A 22,553-nucleotide genomic window follows, 5' to 3' on the forward strand; every position below is an offset into this window, starting at 1 on the left:
GTAATGTTGGTATTACTGATAGGCATTTATGAAGTGTGCCATTGAAATGGGTTCAGTTTGCACGATATACACACCAAGCTTTATGACAATCAGTTCAGACATTCAAGTAATATTAAGGTTTTGTGCCAGCAATCTGAGAGGCTGTAATGTTGGTATTACTGAGGGGAACAATTTATGAAATATGCTGTTGAGAGGGGCTCTCCCATGCCATAATATACACAGCAAGTTTCATAAAGTTACCCAAGCTTTCAAAAGTTGTTACGGGGGATACACATAGACACACAGACTGCAAAGTGATCAAATAAGCACACAAACTAAGGAAAGTAGGCCAGATATATATATTATGACTAATCTTAATGAGTGTGGTCACCTTTGCAGACTGTGTTTTCTGATTTTACACATTTATAATCCAGTTTGAAGTGCACGCGGTAGCATAGTTGGTTGAGGCACTTTGCTACAAACCAGAAGGTCGCGGGTTCAATTTCTGATGAGGTCACTGAATTTTTTTCAATTGACCTAATCCTTCCAGCCACATTACGGCCCTGGGATCGACTCAGCCTCTAACAGAAATTAGTACCAGAACAAATTAAATAAAGCACAGCCGGTGCGTAGGGCCACACTTTGGTAGTGCGCTTTTGACTGCCATCTTTGAGCCAACTGTCTAGATAATGTGGGACCCTCAACCTCACAACCCTATGGGCCTTCACGGTCTGTTAGAGGAATAGGTTTACTTTCACTTTTACTTACTTATAATCCTCCAAACAATTTTGTTGAAAAGCCTGAGATTTAGTTCCATATTTCTTGCTTGTGATTGAAATAGATACAATTTTTCCACAAAGATAAATAGTAAAGTAAACGAAATTAAGGCTTTTAGATAGATGGAACTAGAAGATGAGCATTAATGACAGGGTACTGGAAAAATTAATATTTTCATTTATAGACTTGAAAGGATTCTGACGATGGTGTATGCTGTAGAGAACTATTAGGCTTATTTTGTACACTATCCATCGTCTGGTATATAGAAGACAAAAAACCACAAGGTTTCGGAGACAGATCCATTCTCTGAAACATTCTGGTTTTTTGTCTTCTATATATCAGACGATGGATAGAGTCCAAAATAAGCATAATATTGTCATTTATTTTCGATAAAATATGTAAGTAAATCAGAAAGTTTCTGCAAAGATCTATTTCAAAGCTTGTTGCGTTGGCTGCACTGCTTGCGCATGAACTCCCTATGTGACTGTGAAATACTTTCAACTTTCGCCAGCCAGCTGTAGTGTCATCGGAACAGTGTTAACATGGCCACTTCCACTTCCAACATGCAGCAACAGATTTTCTGTGGGCTGAAGGTGTGCTCTTTCAGCACGATATGGAAATAGTGACTTATCACATCGAAGTGTGTACAAACGGATAACTATGTTCAGAAACATTTGCACAATTGCAGCTGATGAAGAATGTTCATGATGCCCATCCATAATTACTACAGAGGAAACAACTGAATTGGTTTATTTCATGAACTGGTTAATTGATGGGTGCCAACAATTAAGTGGTTTACCATCTGTGCATCAGTCATGCTTCTGCTCATGGAACCATCCAAGTCCAGCAGGGGTTTCATAAAGACTGTGCAAGATGGGTTCTGAAAACACTCACAGGAAAGCACAGGCGCAACTTTTTGACAACCTGCCAAGGCCTACTGAATTGCTATTGCAAAAAAAGTGACTTTTTTTTAGATGTGTTGTTACTGGGGATAAGAAGTGGATCCACCATTATGCTCCAGAAAGCAAACGTCAGAGGATACGAAGGAAACTTCAAATACTGCCATCCAAAAAGCTCAAAACTCATCCACCCGCAGGAAAAGTGATGTTGACACTTTCTGGGGATACACAAGGGCCAATTTTGAAACACTGCCATAAGAGAGTATGACAATAAACAGTGTCCGTTAAAATGAAGTGCTTTTGGACCAGTTAAAAACAGCTATTTGAACCAAATGGTGTGAATGGTTGTCACAATGTTGCACAACAATACCCAACTACACACTGCTGCCAGCACTGTTGGGAGTCTCTGCAAACTGAACTTTGAGGTGTTGAAGCATTCTCTATATATGTAGTTCTGATCTGACTCTTTCTGTTACCTGTTTAGTCCACTCAAAGACACTTTGAATGTCACTATTTCACCAGTGACCAAGAAGTGAAAGAAGCAATGCACGCATGGCTTGACACTAAAACACTTTCTTCTGAGGACATACAGACACTTGTGTTCTGCTGAACTTAAGAGCACTGAAAAAACAGGGACTATATAGGAAAATAATGCTATGGTATATACTCATTGTAACTGTATTTAATAAAAAAATAATTGCAGGTACTTTCTCACTTGCCCTTGTATAGCCTACAAAAGGGAACTGGATTTTATTGCAAAAATTTTGAATTTTGTCAAAATACAAGTAAGTATAAATCAGATCTTCAAACCAGTATCACTATCTAGGCATATAAGAAAGTGAATTTATAAGACACTTCTTACTGGCTCAACATTATAATATGGTAATGAATCATGGACAATAAAAATTGATGAGAGAAGACTGATATCAGCAGAAATGTGCTTCATGAGAACTGCAGGATACACATTTTCGGACCACAAAAAAATTAAGAAATTATAATGGAATGTCAATGTTGCAAAATTTATAAAATTCCTAAAAATGATCGTAATACTCATAATATCAAAACATGTTTGAACAACTCCCTCCCACAAGCTCCAATTATGTATAATATGGCATACAGTTTACGCAAGTACAGCAATATTTCTCATTCTTTGAAGTGATTATCAGGGCACACGGTACCGTAGTTGGTTGAGGCACTATTCTATGAGCTGGAAGGTCACGGGTTCATGTCCCAATGAGGTAGATTTTTTCTATTTACCTAAGCCTTACAGACACACTATGGCCCTGAGGTCGACTCAGCCTCTAACAGAAATGAGTACCAGGAATTTTTCAAGGGAGGGGGGGGGGTAAGGGCAGCAGGTGACCAAGGCTGACAACCTTACCGCCATCTGTGAGCCAACTGTCTAAGAGAAAATGTGGGAGCCTGTCACAGGTATAGCTTTACCCTTTGAAGTGATTATCATGGTGTTATCAACAGCTCATGTACACTAGACCAGCAATAAAATGACCACTGCAACACAGCGACTAATGCATTTTCTTAAGTGAAACACAAATGTACCCAGCTTAAATTCTTCAATCTTTCAGTGCCCATGTGATTTCACTTTGTAGAGACCAAATTTTGTTGTCAGTTAAGATGAGTTTCACAGCGAGACTGCACTTCATGGCAGAAGCCTGGAGACTGATAATACCCACTACACTCAAGAACTGTTTTTGAATATGGTTCCTCAACTGATTATACCAGCAGCAACAGTGCAGTGAAACTCGATGATGATGGAGAGGATGATTGACACAGATTACAACATCTTGGAGTGCAGTTTGAGGACTACACAACATGTGGTACAAATTCTGAGGTTTGCAGAATCCAGAATGTCAACCAGGAGTTGGATCAACAGCTGACTGGGCCATCAGCAGAAGGGGAAGTTGTAGAATATAAAGTGATATTACTGGATGCAGTGAAAATACTGGAAGCAGCCAGAAATTATATAGGTCAAATTGATACACAGAACAATATTATTGTATTGTGCAACATAGTCGAAAATTAAATTTTCAGGCTGACAGTTCAAGAAAAAATGAAGCAGAAGACTCTTATAAACTGGGTAAAAAAAAACAGTGTAACTAGGTATGTACCATAGTTGCTCATATTAACTTAACTCTGTGGTTTTAGTTCGCAAGCGAACTATACCGATTGAGAGACCGCCACTTGTCGGCAAAGTTAGTGCCAACTTTAGCAGATAGAGGGTGTCACGTGGTCAGCGCAACAAATCCCCATGGCCATTAATTTCAGTTTTCTAGATTGCTCATCTATCCAGGCAAATTCTGGAATTTTACCTTGAAATAGGCATGATAATTCCTTCCCATTCATAAGTCATAATCACCATCTCACCTTACCAAAGCTACATAAACACAGTTGTTGATGAAGCATAATAAAATGAACCTAGAACCATATTTGCATTTACATTTACGTTGTACAGTGTCCAAACATGTGTATTCTAAATGATCTTCCGAAGTTATGGTATAAAGAAAACCACATTATTCTTTGCGTTGTATCATTCTCATTTCCCAAATTTTATATTTATTTTAGGCGGCCCCTTAAAAAGTGTAAAAATCGAGGTTTCACTGTACTTTGAAACAACTGGCATCATCCAGGAATATTTTTTTAGAACTTCCAGTAAAAATCAATATAACTAATTCTGTACTCATATTCCTATCGTAACAATCAATCAATGGCAAGTTCTACTATTTTATTATTTTCTTTCACATTTCAATCATTCCATGAAATTAACAGGACAGACAGATGTCTCATCTGTAATACCATCCCTTCCACTCTGATACGCCTTAATCCACACAAAAACCTGTGTTCTACTCAGTGTTCCCTCCCGATAAACTTGCTAGAACATTTTCTAAATGTAAGGAAAATTTTTATTCAAGTTGTATTAAACATAATTTTTCACCGAAATTTCTGATCAAGAAAAAAAAGAAAAGAAAAAAAACTGAAAGCATAAAACAGTGAATCCCAACAAATGAATGCAACTGCTCTTGTTTACCTGTGGAGACTGATGATTAGCCTTGGCTTTCTTTGATGGTGATGGAGATGTCTCTGAATCGTGACAAACAGATAAAGCTTCCTCCAACAAATCACCAACATTTTCCATGTCAGCAGATTCATCATCACTGGTATCTGTCTGGGATTCCTGTCCTTGATTTATAGTGTGGAGTGGTCTGTGTATACCTGCTGCCGTCAGGATTTCACGTCCAAAACTTGTATCCCGTGAACTCTCCCCGTCACTAGACTCCATATCAGAAATGCTGAAAGTAAAGTTTATAGTTTATGTATGATGGTCCCCTTGTTTTATAGTTTATTTTGTGATGCTGTCAACTAGACTACAGAGTGCCAAATGGTAAAGAGGATTGATAAATTGGAGAGGCTCTGGAAAGCAACAGTCTTGGCATAATGATGCACTATCCCAGAATTTGCTAGTGGGCTCAAGAAAAACCACAAGCAAGGACAGCCAGTGATCCCAGCAAAGATTTGACTGAGAAGCTCCAAATACAAATCTATAGCGATGCCACTATACCAACCAACTCCCTCAATTCCTTTGCTTTTATAAGCTTCATTTAAGGGTGTACAACAGAGGTAACCCCCAACATCAGTAACTGTGACTAGCATGAATTTCAGATTAAAGAAATCCCATACAATTTCTTTTTTATTTTACTTTTAATTACTAAAAATATATTATGTGTGCAGAACAAAACGATTACAATCTGACAATGGCCAAACTGAATATATTTAGTTTACTGAAAAATGTATTTTTCAATGAAAATAAGAGGCAATGAAACCAAAGGAACTGCAAAGTTTTTGTTGCGAGAACAAGGATGGGAATACAAGTATCATGTATGTTGGGGGGGTATGTTAACAAACACAACAACTTCAAACAAAGACTTCAGCAAAGTAGCATGGGAAAATCATGGCAATTTTAAAATTAAATTTCACCTTTCATCTGGAATTTCACTCTCTGTCTCTGTTGCTGCTTCAATATCAGACAGGCATGGATACAGATGGCCACGTTTAGGTGGACTGACCTTGATACGCTTCATATCTGTCAATCCTTTATATCTCTCACAATTCTGGGCTGAAAAATTGTAATAGCATATATGCTGAAAATCTTCACTGACACAGGGTAGGCAAACATAATATCGTTTAAGTAATTACAAAGAATGTTCAATAACAAACATCTGAGGGTGTGTTAGTACTCTGAATTTGATGTCAGAAAGAATAAGGAGAAATGGACAAATCATTTTCTATCTTATAATCATGAAGTAAATTAGGTACTTTTCTCAGCAATGTACCACTAGTTTGATTCCCACAAAAATAGATCCACTCAGGTGTCACTGCCAGTCTGAAGTATACAGAGTCAAGAATCATCACCCTCAGTGCTCCAAAATGCCATCATTCTCTTTCTGTGTTCAAAATTCATTAGGTGCAATGTTGCTAGTGATGAAACTGTTCATCACTCCACCTTGACACTGACAGCATCGACAGAGTAGAAACACACATACCCCATGACAAAAAGGTTCAAGACCTTGGAGTCTGGCAGGAAAGTGTAAACACTGAGCCCTAACTTCCTCTCTGCAGGAATTGAGAGTGTGGTATGTCCCAGTGGGACAACTGCATCAGTTGCTCTGGTGACTACAGTCAACTCTCGATTATCCGGGGGCGGATTAACCGGTTTGCGGCTTAACCGGGGCTTTTTTTTTAAGTTTATATGTTGTTTAATATTCATTCACTTTTGTTTCACATGGTGAGTTTAACACTATTTTCGCACTAGTGTGAACCGAGCTCTGCATTATTTCGTCCCGTTATGCGAACACAATGTTCTAGGGTGGGGGTGAAAGAATGCAAGAATTTTTGGAAAGTTTCAAGGACAAATACACCGCCCCAGGTTATTTAACGGTACCATCTCAGTGTGAGAGTGCATTGTGAAAGTAAGTATCAGTTTCTTAATATAGATCTTCAAGTGCGTTAGCAAAATGTCGGGGTTTAAAAGGAAGCGTGTTGTGTTAAGTATTCAACAGAAACTTGAAATTATCAATCAGCTGGAAAAAGGAGCTGTAGTTAAACAATTAGCAATGCAATACGGTATTGGAGAACAAACTGTTCGTGATTTGAAAAAACAAAAGAATGAGTTAATTTCCTTTGCTTCGTCTTCTAATTCAAGCGGAATGAAGAAGAGAAAAACCATGAAGAAATCAACATACGATGATCTCGACAAAGCGATGCTGACCTGGTTTAATCAACTAAGGGCACAGGGAACAACAATAACAGGACCAGTTTGTGCTAAACAAGCTAAATATTTTTTCGAAGCACTTGAACTAGAAGGGAGTTTTGACGCTTCTTCCGGTTGGCTAACACGTTTCAAGCAGCGTCATGGAATACGAGAAATCAGTATTCAAGGTGAGAAATTGTCAGGGGACTTGTCAGCATCAGATCAATTTTGCACCAATTTTGATAGTTTTGTGAAAAGTGAAAATCTGCTGCCAGAACAAATCTATAATGCCGATGAAACGGGTCTTTATTGGAAATGCTTGCCAACCAGAACATTGGCATTTCAAAATGAAAGACAGGCTCCAGGTCACAAATCCAGTAAGGAGAGATTGACAGTCTTGTGCTGTTCTAATGCATCAGGAACACACAAACTAATACCAGTAGTTATCGGCAAAGCGAAAAGACCACGCTCTTTTAAAGGAACAGTAGCTTCAAGTCTGCCTATCCATTATTTTAACCAGAAAGTAGCTTGGATGAATAGAGCGATATTTAAAGAATGGTTTGATTTTAAATTCGTGCCTCAAGTTCGTGACCATCTAAAATCCCAAGGCCTACCTGAGAAAGCTGTGCTCCTCATTGACAATGCGCCCTCACATCCTAACGAAAGTCTCCTGAGGTCAGATGATGGAAATATTTTTGTGAAATATTTTCCCGCTAATGTTACCGCACTTATCCAACCAATGGATCAAGGAGTTATCTCAAGTATGAAGAGAATCTACAGATCAAATTTGCTACAAAAGTACATCGATGAAGGCAATGATCTGACGTGTTTCTGGAAGTCCTTTTCAGTATTAGATGCCATATACGAGATTTCAACAGCGTGGGATACAGTAAAGCCATCTGTATTGAAAAATTCATGGAAGAAACTGATGCCTTTCATCACTAATGAAGATGACGAAATCCATGGATTCACTGGATTCAGTGAAAATGAGATAGCCATAAAATTGACAAAAGTGGCTAACCAAGTTCATGGTGGTGAAGAAGTCAACGAGGAAAATATAAGAGAGTGGTTTAACTGTGACTCGTGTGAACCGGGCTTCGAAATGTTAAGCAGTGACGAAATCGTAACTTCAATGGGGGTGCAGCCAGAAGAGCGGGAAGAAAGTGAGAATGAGGAAGAGGTGGACAGTGTTGCCAGTAAGAAAGTATCACATGGTGCTGCGCTTAATCATTTGGAATCCTTACTAGACTATCTTGAGAGTGAAGAGGACAGTTTATTAAGTGACAAGCTAATATTACGTAGGCTTCGTACGGATATCCGTAAAAAGGAAAATGCCGCGAAAAAGCAAAAGACAGTATTAAATTATTTTAAGTGTTAAGTGTGACCGTAAAAAGTGCTGGATGTTGTTGAACAGTGATTGAAATAACTAATTCATACTGAGTGTAATGTAAAGAAAGTATTAAATAGGCCATGAGATGACATAGAAATGAGGATGAATAAATTTAAATACAGGTAGGTCTATAGTATTATGAAGGTATTAAAAGGTAAAAGGTAAAGTTGTTCCTCTGCTCAACGAATTAAGCCCTACGCCATTAAGGCGTGTGGGGGAGTGGATGTATAGATCCAAATTTTCTTGACCTCGGCACTAGTTGGAGGTGAGTGGTCAGCTTCACGCCCCGGCCGCTTTACCCCCGGGGAAAGAGCCCCCGGTACCCATTGGATAGGAGGTTGGATGGACCCCAGAGCCGGTCTGGACGATTTGGAGAAGTTAAAATTCTTGACCCTACCGGGACTCGAACTCCGACCCTTCACAGTCGTCCAGCCCGTATAATAAAATTTGGCTTAACCGGGTTTTCGATTAACCGTGACTTCCATCCCCACCATTAGCCCGGATAATCGAGAGTTGACTGTATATGAATAAATAGAGGATCTGTCTCCTACTGTGTATTGTCTTTGACATCTACGTTGAAGTTACAAATATGATCGTAACATGCTCTTGGATGTTAATTATCAAACACCATTTATATAAAGTTTGCTAGTCTTGAAAATGCATTTCTTTCCTCAATCTTATACTCAGCTGGTACACATTACATGTCCCTATAAGACAGCAATAAAGACTTCATGTAATTAACATTAATGGATGGCAGAGAGACAAATACTTCTACACCTTCTATCAAAAGTACAAGAGCTCTGACAGCTCTATCTATCAATCACATTACAAATTCAGAAAACGTCAATTCCATCTTCATACAGTAACAAAATGTCTGATGTAATAAATAACTGAAGGTCACATGTAAATAGGGTGGAACTCCATAGTAATTTGGAAGTTATTTTTGTCATTGCTTGATTTTGTAAATGACACTTGCTATTGTAGAAGGAAAATACATTTTGGAATTGCACTAGTCATACCCCATTAAAGATTTCTTCATGGAGCAAGTGGACTGAAATATTACATTGAGGAAAATTTTAATGGACAAAATATAGTACTGAGATTGTCTTACATCATTGAAATTGAGTGTCAAGTGAAGGAAACCTTTAAATGAATATTAAATGGGGGTTCATCTGCATGCAGAGCATGCCATATTTTCTCTGCAAAACCTTTGGAAGCATTGATACTACTGCTGCTTAATACAGCGAACGTTTGATTTTACGATCCCGAATTTTTCATTTTTCATGAATATATACACTCAGCCAAATGCCCAAAACAATAATGTTAAATTTAAATCATTTTACATTACCTCAACTTCACTGTTTCTCTGAATTTGTGCTTCATTTGTCTAGCTCTGACTATGAAAATTTACCTGTTTTGTAGTTCAGCTTTCAGAATGCAACAAGGGCTGTGCATCTCTCTCATGTCTGATAAGTGTTCCAAAAAATGACCATCACAACATGTTTTCATTAGTGAAACATTCAACTGAAATGCACCGAGGTTAAATTCCTCAGTTTTCTGCTGCCAATGTGACTTCACTTGATAGAGACCAAATTTTGTCAGTTAAGATGAATTTCACAGGAAGAGGATGAAATATGGATAATAAAGGAAACACCTAGAAAGCTTCGAAATGTGGTGTTGGAGAAGGATGGAGAAGATCAGTTGGACCGATTATGTGAGAAATGAAGAAGTGTTATTTAGAGTCAGTGAGCAGAGGAATATCCTACACGAAATAAGAAAATGGAAGGCTAATTGGATTGGTCATATCTTACGCGGTAACTGCCTTCTAAAAGAAGTTACTGAAGGAAAGATAGAGGGACGGATAGAAGTGACCAGAAGACGAGGAAGAAGATGTAAGAAGATGCTGGATGACCTTGGGGACAGAAGAGGATACTTTCATTTGAAGGAGAAAGCCCTAGATTGCATCAAGTGGAGGAACTGTTTTGGAAGAGACTGTGGACCTGTCATCTTGACAGATTACTGATGAATGAATGAATATCAAGGGCAGAATCCTGCTTCCATATGTAGCATTAATTGTAGCTGAGATATGCTGCTGGAATATCTTTTATGAAAACTATGAGTAATAATGATGAAACTGCTGACCGTGCATCAAGTGTTGTTATCAATGATCAAGAAGAATTCAGAATTAATCAATAAGGAAATGAATCAAACCTTTCTTTTTTTCTGAGGAAGATAATTTTGATACATTCAAATATTTCACTGGTGAGTTCTTCAGAGGTGATACGTTAGAGTCATGGCTCGTCTTTGATGGTGTAGATCCTGGAGGCCTTCCATCTGCCTGCACTTGCAATAAATCTGCAGGAGTTGGTAATGGAGGGGGAGGGGGAGGTCCACAGCACTCCTGTCATAACAATATTTCCAAATCAACAATGCAGTTCATCTTGAATACTAAACATAGTTACTTCATCTAAATTGGTCAATATAAACATAAAATGTACAGATATCTCTTGTTCTACCTACACTCGATTCACAAATGTTCACAAATGATCTACATACACAAAAAAGTTTCTTTTTATTGCATACAACATATTGGGAGAAGCAGACAAACCCACCGATGTACGTCTCCCACCTTTCCAGTCTGTCCATGAGTATTGCTGTGATCATATGAAATCAGCCATGCATTTGACACTCACATTTTATCCATAAATATCCGTCTTATTTGTGCCCAACAAAGCTCCCAAATAAGTACAACATACAAGTGGTTATAAGAGGAGCTGATAGGCCAAAGACAGCAAGGACTGCAGTTAGTTTAGCTACAATCTGCATAACTGCATTACATAAGCTATGAGAAAAAACACAAATAAAATAATACACTTGTACTTGCAACAGTTATTTACCATAAAGAAATAGTACTGTATTATTTTATGGCTCATTACTATTAAAACATACCATGTATGTCAAAAATATTGGGGGATTTTTCTGTGACTCAGAACAAATTGGCGACTTTGACACAAAAAGTAATGTAAATATAATTTTGGATTTACAAATTTTCACCTTACAAACAGTCTTCATGGAATGAATTTTCTTTCTAAATTGTGATATACCTGTATGAAGTCCTATGGATATATAAAATTCACAACATTGGATTATCTATACATATGAACTATAATTACACATTCATACAGCACGTAAAAGTATATTTTCCGTTGTGCTTAATTTAGCACCATGCCATGAAGAAGTGTGGAGGGGTGGAGGTACAGCTCCATGACCCACTCATTTACCCTCCACCCTCCCTCCCCAGAAGAGAAAAGCCAGGGCCCACTGGATAGGAGGCTGAATGGGCCATAGAACAGGTCAGGACTCTGTGGAGAAGAGAAAAATCTGGTGCATCTGCCCTGAGTGACATTATTTGTTATAAGAGGGTGGTTCATATTTGACACAGCATTTTTTAAACCAGTGCTGCATTCTGCTTTTGAAAATGAAGGGGTTCATGAATGACTGCCCCTATACTGCTGTTCACTTGTTATATGGTTTCAAACACACGAAAGTGGCAATTGTTCAGCTAGTTACTGTTCACACACTTGGCTAGACTTTAGAGCTGTGGGGAAAATGCTGTGTCGTGGCTGTTCTTGAATCAGAATAACACTCACACCTCAGTCTCTAATTGTCCATTGTTCCTGAATTGTTCTCTGAGTCTTTCAAGAAACATCACCCAGTGCTGGGCCTTAGTTCACCAGAATTTCAATATTTTTAAGGATACAATGTTGTGTGAAACATGAACACAAGTATGATTAATGTGTGGAGGAGAGGAAAACATAACAGCAATCCACACTACTGCAAACAAGGAACAATGAACATTCTGGAACAAATCTAAAAAATGCACATGCACACACACACATATGCTATTTTAAGCATACAGTTGTCAGAGGTTTTGCAGGATCTGAGGTCTGCAGAGCAGTGGTTATGAAGAATTCTACCTTCTGGGATGTGAAAGCAAGTGGCAAGCCCCACATGCTTTCTTACTGGCTTCTTACTAGGCTTACTTTTAAACCCTGAAGAGGGTAGTGACATGATCCTCCGAAACATCAGTTGATTTTCCATGGACTTTATGGCATTATACCCCAGAAGGTAGAATTATTAATCAGAGTTTTTATTCTAATAAAAATAAAGTGTAACATAACTGTAAGGACATAAGTGAGAGTTCCAAATGCAGAGATACCAAGTAGTTGGTTTAATTTTAGTATCTATATGGTGTATATACAGTATAACCTCCATTAACAAATATCATAAATGAGGGAAAATTAAGACTTGGGATCATTGTAATTCAGTGTTAAACAACAGGGAACACTGAGAAAGATTAAATGTGGGTTCCACTGTACATATATTTCTCATGCAATCTCTGTTTGCTGCACCTCTAATTCTCATAATCTGAACAGTGTAAAATATCTGAAATCAATAACAAGTGACAAAAATTGAATAATTTAATAAAAGCTAGAATTTGTAATATGAAACCTGTATATAATATCACCTGTTTCATCTGATCGGCCTGTACAGCAGTCGTATTGTTTGTGCCATCAGTATTCACATTGCATTCTTTTGAAGAAGCCAACTGTTTGTTCCTGTTCCAGCGATTCAACAACATTGCCATTTCCTGTTGTCGTTCTGATTGCACATTCTCAATAGCGGCATTATGTACCGCAAATGCATTGCCTTGTTCAAACATTTGAGCCAAAGCCTTGCTGGATCTTGTTGGCAAGTCTGCAAGTAGTGGCAATGGAGGCTTATTTCACATACACAAGGTCTGGGGTTCTCAGGGATATGAATATTTAGATTATGGTCTTCTGGGCTGCAAGCCAGTTTAGTTTGGTACATCCTAAAGATAGAGGCAACAGGTTCCTTCAAAACTTCCATACATATCTACCTAATTACACAGCATCACATACAGAAACTGTAAAGTAAAAAAAGTAAAGCTATCCCTGTAACAGACCATGAAGGCCCATAGGGTTGTGAGATATTGAGGGTCCCACATTATCTAGACAATCGGCTCAGAGATGGTGGTAAGGCTGCCAGTCTTACGTGCTGGCTGATCTTTACTCCCCAGGAAAATTATTTAATTAATTCCTGGTACCCATTTCTGTTAGAGGCTGAGTCACCCCCAGGGCCATAGTGCGGCCAGAAGGATTAGGTAAATTGAAAAAATCCAATGACCTCATCGGGACTTGAACCCACGACCTTCCGGCTTGTAGCATAGTGCCTCAACCAACTACGCTACCGTGTGAACTGTACTTTTTAATATTTGGCATATGTAACAGAATCTAGTAAAAACTTGTTTTATCCCATGCTTTTACTGCAAGATGTGTGAAATTATGTAGAGGACAGGGTAGTAGTAGCGTTCTATAAACACGAGTTTCCAAAATGTTACAGTTATTGGAACCAGAAGAAGCCATTCATATGCCCAAGCCAGCAAGCACCACTCGGCTACTTCTCATAGAATGTTTTGTTCCAGATACTTGACTTTCACTACTGCCTGCCCAACAACACTTCCATTTTTAATTCAGTTTTTTTTATTGCTAGTGGGGTGGGACTAAGTCCCTTGTACTGCAGCCACTTTTGGCCTATTGTACCAGCCCCAGATGATAGGTGAGGGTGATTGTGAAGCAATGGTGGAATCACAGAGTAGACAATGAAAAGTTAAAAAATGGTGGAATGATGATTGGCAGGGGAAACTGAAGTACTCAGAGAAAACCTGCCCTTTTGCCACTTTGTCCACCACAAATCCCACTTGACCAGACCCGGGATCGAACCCAGGGCGACGCGGTGGGAAGCTAGCGACTAACCACTTGAACTATGGCGTGGCCTTAGTTCAGTCTTGGTACACATGAGAGCTATTCAGAAAGTAGCCTCCTATGAGCTGTTAACAAAACAAGCAATGAGATAAACAAATTTCATTATAGATAAAAGATACAAACATATTTGAGCTACTTCACAATGTACGAGTAGTCACTCCAGAAAATGAGGCACTTGTTGCATTGGGGAACAAGTTTTTGTATGCCTGTATCAAAGAAGTCTATCATCTGTTAGCTCAGCCACATTTTGACACCTTCCATCAACCCCTCACTATTGTTGAAGAGCTGTGATCCCATTAGTTCCTCGGGTAGGTAAATAGGTGGTAGTCACTCAGACCGAGATTGGGGTTGTAAAGAGGGTGGTCAATTCCCAGTTGAAATGCTCCAGCAGTGCTCAATTGCGAGCAGTTGTATGCAGGTGCACATTGTCATGGAGGAGTACTACACCGTATGTCAGCATTCCATGCCTTTGTATCTGAATGGCCCTATGCAGTTCTTTTAGTAGATTCTAAAGAGTTCTGACAATGGCGTCTTCTCCACACTCATGTGAGGATGGAAATAGATCATTTCCAAAACGCTGTGTTTTCTATTTTCTAGAACACTGGGTGATGGAAAAAGTCCAGAAACCCAGCAATTCTGAGTTCTCTTAGTGTTTCACAATACACTTATGACATTGTCAAGGTCCCTTATTGCATGATTCCACCATTAGCACTCCTTTCATGTCCCAGGAAACAGTTGCCATCAGCTTTCTGGCAGACATCTATTTAAACTTTCTTTATTTGTTTGGTGAATGTGTGTGCATCCATTACTTTGACTGCTCTTTGGTTTCAACATTCGAAAATAAAACCCTGGTTTCATCACCTGTTACTTGTATGATGTGACTGAGAAATGAATTAATCTAAAAAAGTCAAAGCTGAAGCCATTCTGTGCTTTGTGCGCACCCGTAAGCATTTTCGGATCCCATCTTGCACAAAACTTGTGAGAGCTTAGCTTGTGATCATCTCGCAGAGAAATGGTGCATGAAATTACTAGAAATTCGCACCAAATTTCTAAAATTATAAGCGCCATCTTTCATAAGTGTTTTGGCCAACACTTTGAAGATGATCATCACTCACTATAGATGGCCAGTAGACCAATTCTCTCTTCATTGCGAACATCTGTTAGCCTATCTTTGAATATTCTACACCACTGTCTTAGAGTTCCTTCACTCTTTACATTTTGGCTGTGAACTGCCACGAATAATTCATGATGGAGTTCTACAGCACTCATGTTTTTAATGTGAAAAAAGTGGAAAACTATGAATTTCACAGTTGAGAGGATTATCAATCGCAGGAAACAACATAACTCAGTCTGTAGAGACAGAAACATTATGTGTTCAGTTATGTGATAGTTGAAAGGCAATGAATCATGTGATGCTCCCTCACGTGTGCAAGCTCTCCCCAGCTCCTACATTAGTTACCAAAAATAAACAGAGGTTACTTTTCAAATAGCTCTCATACAACTGAAATGATCACATGTCCAAATCTGTGAAGCAGTATGATAAATTATGAAACTGCTTGCTCTCTTCCTTAAATGATAATAGAAGGAAAGCAAATAGGATCTTTACACTAACAGCAGCTCATCAATGAAATTACATTTTGCAAATCATTTTGTATGCAGTAAGTATCTGGCAATTACATAATTATAATATTAAAGTGAAATTAAAACAAAGTTAACTTACCAACATTGTTCCTCTCTCCTCTCGCTCTTTAAAATCACTTCTTCTTAAGCATTTCACTTAGACTTTGTTACCACATTGTTCAATAGCCAAAATCCATAGGGCCAGCTTGGCATTAGTTCCAGAAACAAAATCCTTACTATTACCTGATTCTATGTTAATTCATTTTTACTATGATGTTGCAACTGAAATGGTCTTAATGTAAACATGTTCTTTTAAAACAACGGTCTGCTACCTGCTACTTAGTGGTGGCACCAAGTGGCATGAGCATAAACGCCTTGTGATTTCAACTAAACTCCAAATTTTTTTATTTTCATGTCATACTATAGAAAAAGTCTCTGATAGCTGTATATAAATCATAACTGAGTCAAAACGAATCATCTCCCAATTACAAGGAGCAGAGCCCTTTTTAGAAGCTAACAGTTGCTTAGCTTGTCAAGAAATTTCCAGAATTGTATGTATTCTCTTTCCTTGTTTTTCTTCCTAAAACTCTGTATGCCTATTTCCCCTGTGCATACTACATGCCCTGCCCATCTCATCCTCCATGATTTGATTGTCCTAATATATCTGGTGGGTACAAATTATGAAGCTCCTCACTATGCATTTTCCTCTAGCCTCGTGTTACTTCCTCCCTCATAGGTCCAAGAATTCTCCTCAGCCCTCTGTTCTCAAAAAGGCCAAGTCTATGTTCTCTCAGCGTGAGGCAGAAACAAAACAACACTGCACTATATTTTACGGGTTTAACTAGGCATTGTCCAATGGACAGTATTTCATATTGTGACGTGTGCTGGATGTCCCCCCCCCAGAGCTGATGCGCCGAGCTGAGCCGAAATGAGCCGAGTCCCAGCATCCTGGTAGCTTTGCAACGTGAGTCAACAGCGGTGACATCACCAAGGGATACCACGGTTGCTAGGCAGCAGTAAACAACTCTGGATAGCGTTGCTAGCAACACGGCACCAGACAACAATGGTGCCTATTACGTGGCTGTTTTCTGAGTTGTCCGGAACGAGGCTAGATACGGAGCAGCGAAGACTATTCGCGGTCAGTTCTGAGTTAGTTCCGAGCAAGCCTACGAGTCAGAGTGTGTGATCAACAGTTCTCCACCTAGCCAGCGGAGAGTAACGAGTTAGCCAGCAACCAGTCAGTTGTATTCTGGCATTTGCAGTGTAGTATTTCTGATACTGCCGATGGCAGTAATTGTCAGATTGTAAATTGTGTAATTGTAAGAGCGAATGTGGAATAAAATTCGCTATATTCAATACGGCGTGAAGTTATTTGTCGCGTTATACACCCAACACGTGACAATATAGTAATTTATAAAATAATAATTCATACCCTCAGAAGGAGCTGCTGGTGAAAGAGCAGTATCAGCAACACAGGATTTGTTAGCTTGTTTCACCACGTGGCCACTTTGTTTTCCAGGTGGCAAAACTGTCTTGGCATTGGTGTTAGATGTCACAGATTCCTGCAGCTGTGTCACTGTGCTGTTGACCATCCTGTTCCCCTTCCCAGGGGAATAGACTTTACTGGGAATACTTTTCTGCCCATCACTACTACCTGCAATATATTTGGCAGGAACAGGCATTGATAATGCAGCCTTAGGCATCAGAGCTTGCCCCTTGTTATGTTCAAACATTGCAAGCCTCTCTGCTACAGAGAGCTCAGTGGGATCTTTGCTATTCTTCTTTGTTGGGCTTGACTCAAAGAGAGCAGCTTTGTGAAGTACTGAGCCAATTTTTGGAGATGAATCTCCTTTGCGAGGACTACCAACACGAAGTCCCATCTGTGGTACATTTGGTACGCATGGACTTCCAGTTGATCTGGGCAGAACATTTCTTTTCCCTGGAGAACTGGTTAACTTGTTGCTTGAGCTGCTATGAAGGATATTCATTCCCATCACTGGAGTTTGTGAACCCTGCATTCATAGAAATCAATTAAATAAGTTGTTACTTTTAAGTTTTTGTTTAAAGTGTAAGCTGATTTGACTGAAAATTAAAAGCAATAAGGAGAAACAATTATTTGCACTTGAGGTAGGATTCAGACCTAAATACAAAAAATGCCAATTCTAATACTAGTGCAAAAAGAATGAAAAAATGGTACATATCTTCAGATTCTTTTCATTGGTATATCATATTGTGACATGTAGACCCACTGCTAGGGAACGAGTTGGCACATTTCCATGACACAAGTACTTAAAAATAGGACATCTATTGCTAGATAACAGACTGCTAGACGGGCACGCTGGAAAACAGCAGATGTCCACTGCTAGGAAATGGACATGTTTTCTATGGGACCTCCTTGAAGCTATAGAAATAATTCAGTTGGAAGTCACAAACAGCAATATTTGCGAACAGAACCTATTTCGTTCCATAGCCTCGTACATTCAAGGATCTTGCAGTTTCCTGCTTATATCCTCAGCAGCTTTGTCCAGCAGTGCTCCTGTAGCATCCACCACCGCACTGAAAGTATCCTCAAAGGACAGCACAGTAGGGGGAAAGGATACAACAGAGACCTCTTACCAAGGCTCAGTATATAGTATCATATCATACAATGACAAGCTGCTAAAATGGACAATTATATTCTTGTTAACAACTGGGGAAGCAGGGTGCTGAGCTTATGCACACACTGGCTTTGTTATGCTGCTGGGTTGAGGTCACAGCCCAGAAGACAGCAGTCTGAATGCTGACCACTGTGAGACTCTAAAATCTCATATGACATGCTGTGGCACCTTGTTAATCTGAATTGATTTGCAGTTACACCTCTCCAAAGGCACCTCCAAAAATAATAAATTTAATTTAATTATTTTACTTCCCTTCATTAAAAATAAATTATAGTGAACTATGATACTACGTGTTAATTAAATCTTCTGAATAAATAATTTTCCTTAAAAACTTCATTTTAATCCAGTAATCTGAAAGAGTTGATAGTGCAAACACACCTGTCTTTAATTAGTTTAGATTACTGAGGTTGCAGTGTATTGCTAAATTCCTTATCTACAACAAAAAAATATGCAAACAATAGAGGAGATGCTGAAGGCAGTGTTCTCTTCAGGCTGCCCAGTAGGTATACAGGGAGAATTAGTCAGAAAAATATGGGTCATGTGTGCCATGGGGCCCAAAACCAAGAATGACTACACTGGCAAAGGCCAGCAGTAATTTACCAGACAGACACATTGAACCAGTCAGTCATGGTGCAGAAACAACTGATCATGGGCCCTGTGGGGGGCCTGAAACCAAGACTGATGGCTGGTGAAGGCCAGCAGCTGATAACCATACCAGACTAGGACCAGGGAACTCAAGTCAATCAGCAGTTGCAAGACAGCAGCTGCAGTTGGTGTTCAGCCATCAGAATGAAAGCAGAGGAATCTCCACTGTTAGGAGTCACTACCAAGCAATAATTAGTGAAGACATAACAGACTGTGAAGACTTAACATGTACTGTACTTACTTGGAGAGAGTGTAGGTTAGTAAGAGTGTTGTAACTATTCATGCTTATGGTCATAAATGTACAATAAATTCAGTAATAAATAAAAAAAGATCATGGCTCCCACAGGGCTTGAAACCAAAAATGACTAGAAATTAACAGACAAGGGCCAAAGACTGTACACTGCAAATCAGGCAGTCAGAGTGAAAAATATGCTCATGGGTCCAGGTATCAAGAATAACTGCTGGTAAGGACCAGCAGCAATTGACCAGATTAGACCAGGCCTGGACCATCAGTCACAAGGCAGAAAGATGTCATCAGTCCTACGGGGCCTTAAATCTAGAATTACTGTGCTGGCAAAGACCAGGAGCAAATTACCAGACCATCAAGACCATCAGGAGTCAGGCCAGTGAAAGCCAGTAGTAAATTACTGCTCTGTTCAGATTAGGCATAAAAAGTCCATCCCCTCCTCTCACTGAAGAAGAAGCCCCATTTCAAAACATGTAAATGATCTTGGAAAGATCAAAAATATGGTCATGGGTCACAACAGGACCCAAAAGCAAGAATTAGAATTTTCAACAAGCCTCATTAAGCCAACTGCTTCTTTTCTCAGTAGCAGAAAATCTGAAGTCCCAGTAAAGGGCAAAAAATGTAAAATCAGAATATATAAGTTTTATCTGTAGTTTTGTATGGGTGTGAATCTTGGTCTCTGACATTAAAGGAAAGGAATGATCAAGTGAAGAAGGATGAGATGGGCATGCATGGGGGAGAAAAGAAATGCATATACGATTTTGGTGGGAAAGCCAGGAGGAAAGAGATCACTAGAAAGACCTGGATGTAGGTGGAAGGATAACATCAAAATGGATCTTAGAGAAATAAGATAGGGTGGTATGATCTCCCAAAGTTTATCCAAACCAAGTTCAGTGTAAGACAACAAAACATTACAAAAGCTAGACCGAGTCAAAGTTAGAACTTCAGAGTTAAATTAGTTATGAATTAAAATACTGAATTATATAAGCTCCTTTTACCTTGAAGAAAGCAGTCTTCTGGGATTTGGCGCTGTGTATATGTGGTGTTAACCAACGTCTGCTTTTACCAGTTCTCACGGTCTCTTCGCTTGCAGATTTCTTACATTTTTCCTTCTACCCTGAAGATGGAGGCCATACATTCCTCCGAAACGTCGGTTAAAACCACATATACATGGTGCCAAATCCCAGACAACTGCTTTCTTCATAGTCACAGCTGTGAAAGCCTCAAATCCTTTTACCTTGTTTCCTACCTGAACTGGCAGTAACTTCACTGAATCCAGCAGTGTCTCAGAGACATTTTCTTGTATAGTTGCCAGCTTGTTTTTGACTTCATCACTGGAAACTGGAGCAGGAATGTTGCATGTCTTATCATCATTCTCCTCACCCTGTGGAGAATGTTTTGAATAATCATACACAAGTCTAGCTTTAGATTGAGTGCGTGAGAATCCTTGTGCTTCCTGCAAGTAAAGAGAGAAACAAAGCAAATCTAATCCATGGTCCTTTCTATCCTATTAATATTAACTAGGCATGTTGCATTATTGCGATGGCACGTGAATGTCCTTCAGCTGGTGAAACATTGAATTACTTTTTAGCTATTTGCCTTACCTTCCTAAGATAAAATAACTGCCAGCCCCAAAAGCCCCAAGTATTGGAAGATTTAAAATATCATATCCATAACGCACTGACATCTTAAGTGGAAACCTGGAGAGGAACTGTGCCATACCACAAGATTTTAAATCCCATAGTCCCAACTGATAAGGGTTAATCAGAACATTCTGATTTGCTCGTAGGCTTCAACCATTTCAAAACAGTATAGCAGTAAACCCATGTTCCACTTCACTCAAAATATTCAAAACTGCATTCATACATATACATATATTTCACATTTCACAAGTCCAAAATACAATGGACATGAAACTGATCACAAGTATAACATAAACAAACAAAGCAGAAAAACAATACAAAGCTAAACAAACACTGTAACTAATTATTTAATGTATGCTCCAAAAATTCATCAACTGTATAACTGATTCTCTCCTTTCTAAGACTTTAAATGGTCTCTGGCAATCTATTAAATAACCTAATACCAGTAAACATAGTGCCCTTCTGGAAAACAGAAAGATTTGAAGTTGGAATACAAATTTGATTTTTGCTTCTAGTGTTCAGGCCATGAACCTCTGAACTTGAACAGAAATTATTCTGATTATTTATCACAAACATCAAAGAAAAAATATATTCACATGACAATGGTAAAATATATATTTCTTAAAAAGGCTTCTACAAGAGTCTCTGGGTCGCACTCCCAATATGATCCTTATTACTTTGTTTTGTAATTTAAAAACCCTAGAATTATTAGTTGAATTGCTCCAGAGGACTGTTCCATACTTAATGATAGAATGAAAGTAAGAAAAATAAAATAAGATAAACTCCTAATTACTAAAATAGCAGAACAGAGTTTAGGAAGGTTTTATTCCACATGACTCTTCCAATTTAATTCATTATCAATTTGTATACCGAAAAATGTTGTTACAGGGACTTCATTCATTAGAGTTCCGAAGGACACTGCCAGCAAAGAGTTAGCAGACTGTTTAGGAGTAGTTGTAGTTTATGTCAGTCGGTGTTATGACGCTCAGAGTACTCAAACAATCTAAGACCCTTCATGGAAAAGGCGGTTGACGGAGTCCTTTACACAAGAATGCTTCACTAGAGAAAGAAGTATGCACAAACCTTGTGCAAGATGAACATGGTTACCTATAATCGGTGAGACAGGAATGTCAAATCTTACTGCAAAACATTCTGTTTTGAGGAAAAATGGCCAGGCTACAGTCTGAAGAATTTCAAGGCAATCTTGTGAACATATTCATATTGAATTCTCGTAGTGATACGCAAGGCACCGCCCATCAGCAAAGGTAGAGCTGACTACAGAGCCCATTTCATTTTCGGTTTTCTGCCCCCTTTTTTTTCTCCCCCCCCCCAACACAGTAAAATTCTGAGTTTGCATTTTTTAGCACACATGAAATTTCCTCTCTTTTACCTTCAATTTAATGTCTGATTCATTGCAGTTTGTTTATAAATAAAGATTTCAGTCTAGTGGCAGTAATATTGCAACTGACATTCAAATTCTCTCTAGGAGCTAACCAAAAATAGGGTGAGGAGGAGATCTGGATTGTACTGAAGTTAGGTACAGTAAACATGCATTCTATATGCAGATGACACTAGTATAATATTTAA

The 22,553-nt window shown here is 38.8% G+C and overlaps 1 protein-coding gene across 4 annotated transcripts in view; it reads right to left on the reverse strand.

Annotated features, from left to right (window-relative positions):
* LOC111865079 (anillin) overlaps window positions 1–22,553 on the reverse strand; it is a 64,872-nt gene that overhangs the window by 36,251 nt on the left and 6,068 nt on the right. For 2 of the 4 annotated variants that reach the window (XM_033751678.1, XM_033751676.1), the window contains 6 exons: window positions 20,561–20,779; window positions 17,207–17,786; window positions 12,837–13,066; window positions 10,520–10,709; window positions 5,646–5,784; window positions 4,699–4,960 (listed from right to left, as the gene is read on the reverse strand). In XM_033751678.1, the coding sequence (XP_033607569.1) occupies window positions 4,699–4,960; window positions 5,646–5,784; window positions 10,520–10,709; window positions 12,837–13,066; window positions 17,207–17,786; window positions 20,561–20,779 (1,620 nt within the window). The remainder of the gene's footprint in view (window positions 1–4,698; window positions 4,961–5,645; window positions 5,785–10,519; window positions 10,710–12,836; window positions 13,067–17,206; window positions 17,787–20,560; window positions 20,780–22,553) is intronic. The other 2 variants (XM_033751677.1, XM_023852808.2) reach the window with 2 other exon arrangements.

Source organism: Cryptotermes secundus, unplaced genomic scaffold (assembly GCF_002891405.2).
Source record: "Cryptotermes secundus unplaced genomic scaffold, Csec_1.0 scaffold1654, whole genome shotgun sequence".
In the NCBI taxonomy this organism is placed as follows: domain Eukaryota; kingdom Metazoa; phylum Arthropoda; class Insecta; order Blattodea; family Kalotermitidae; genus Cryptotermes; species Cryptotermes secundus.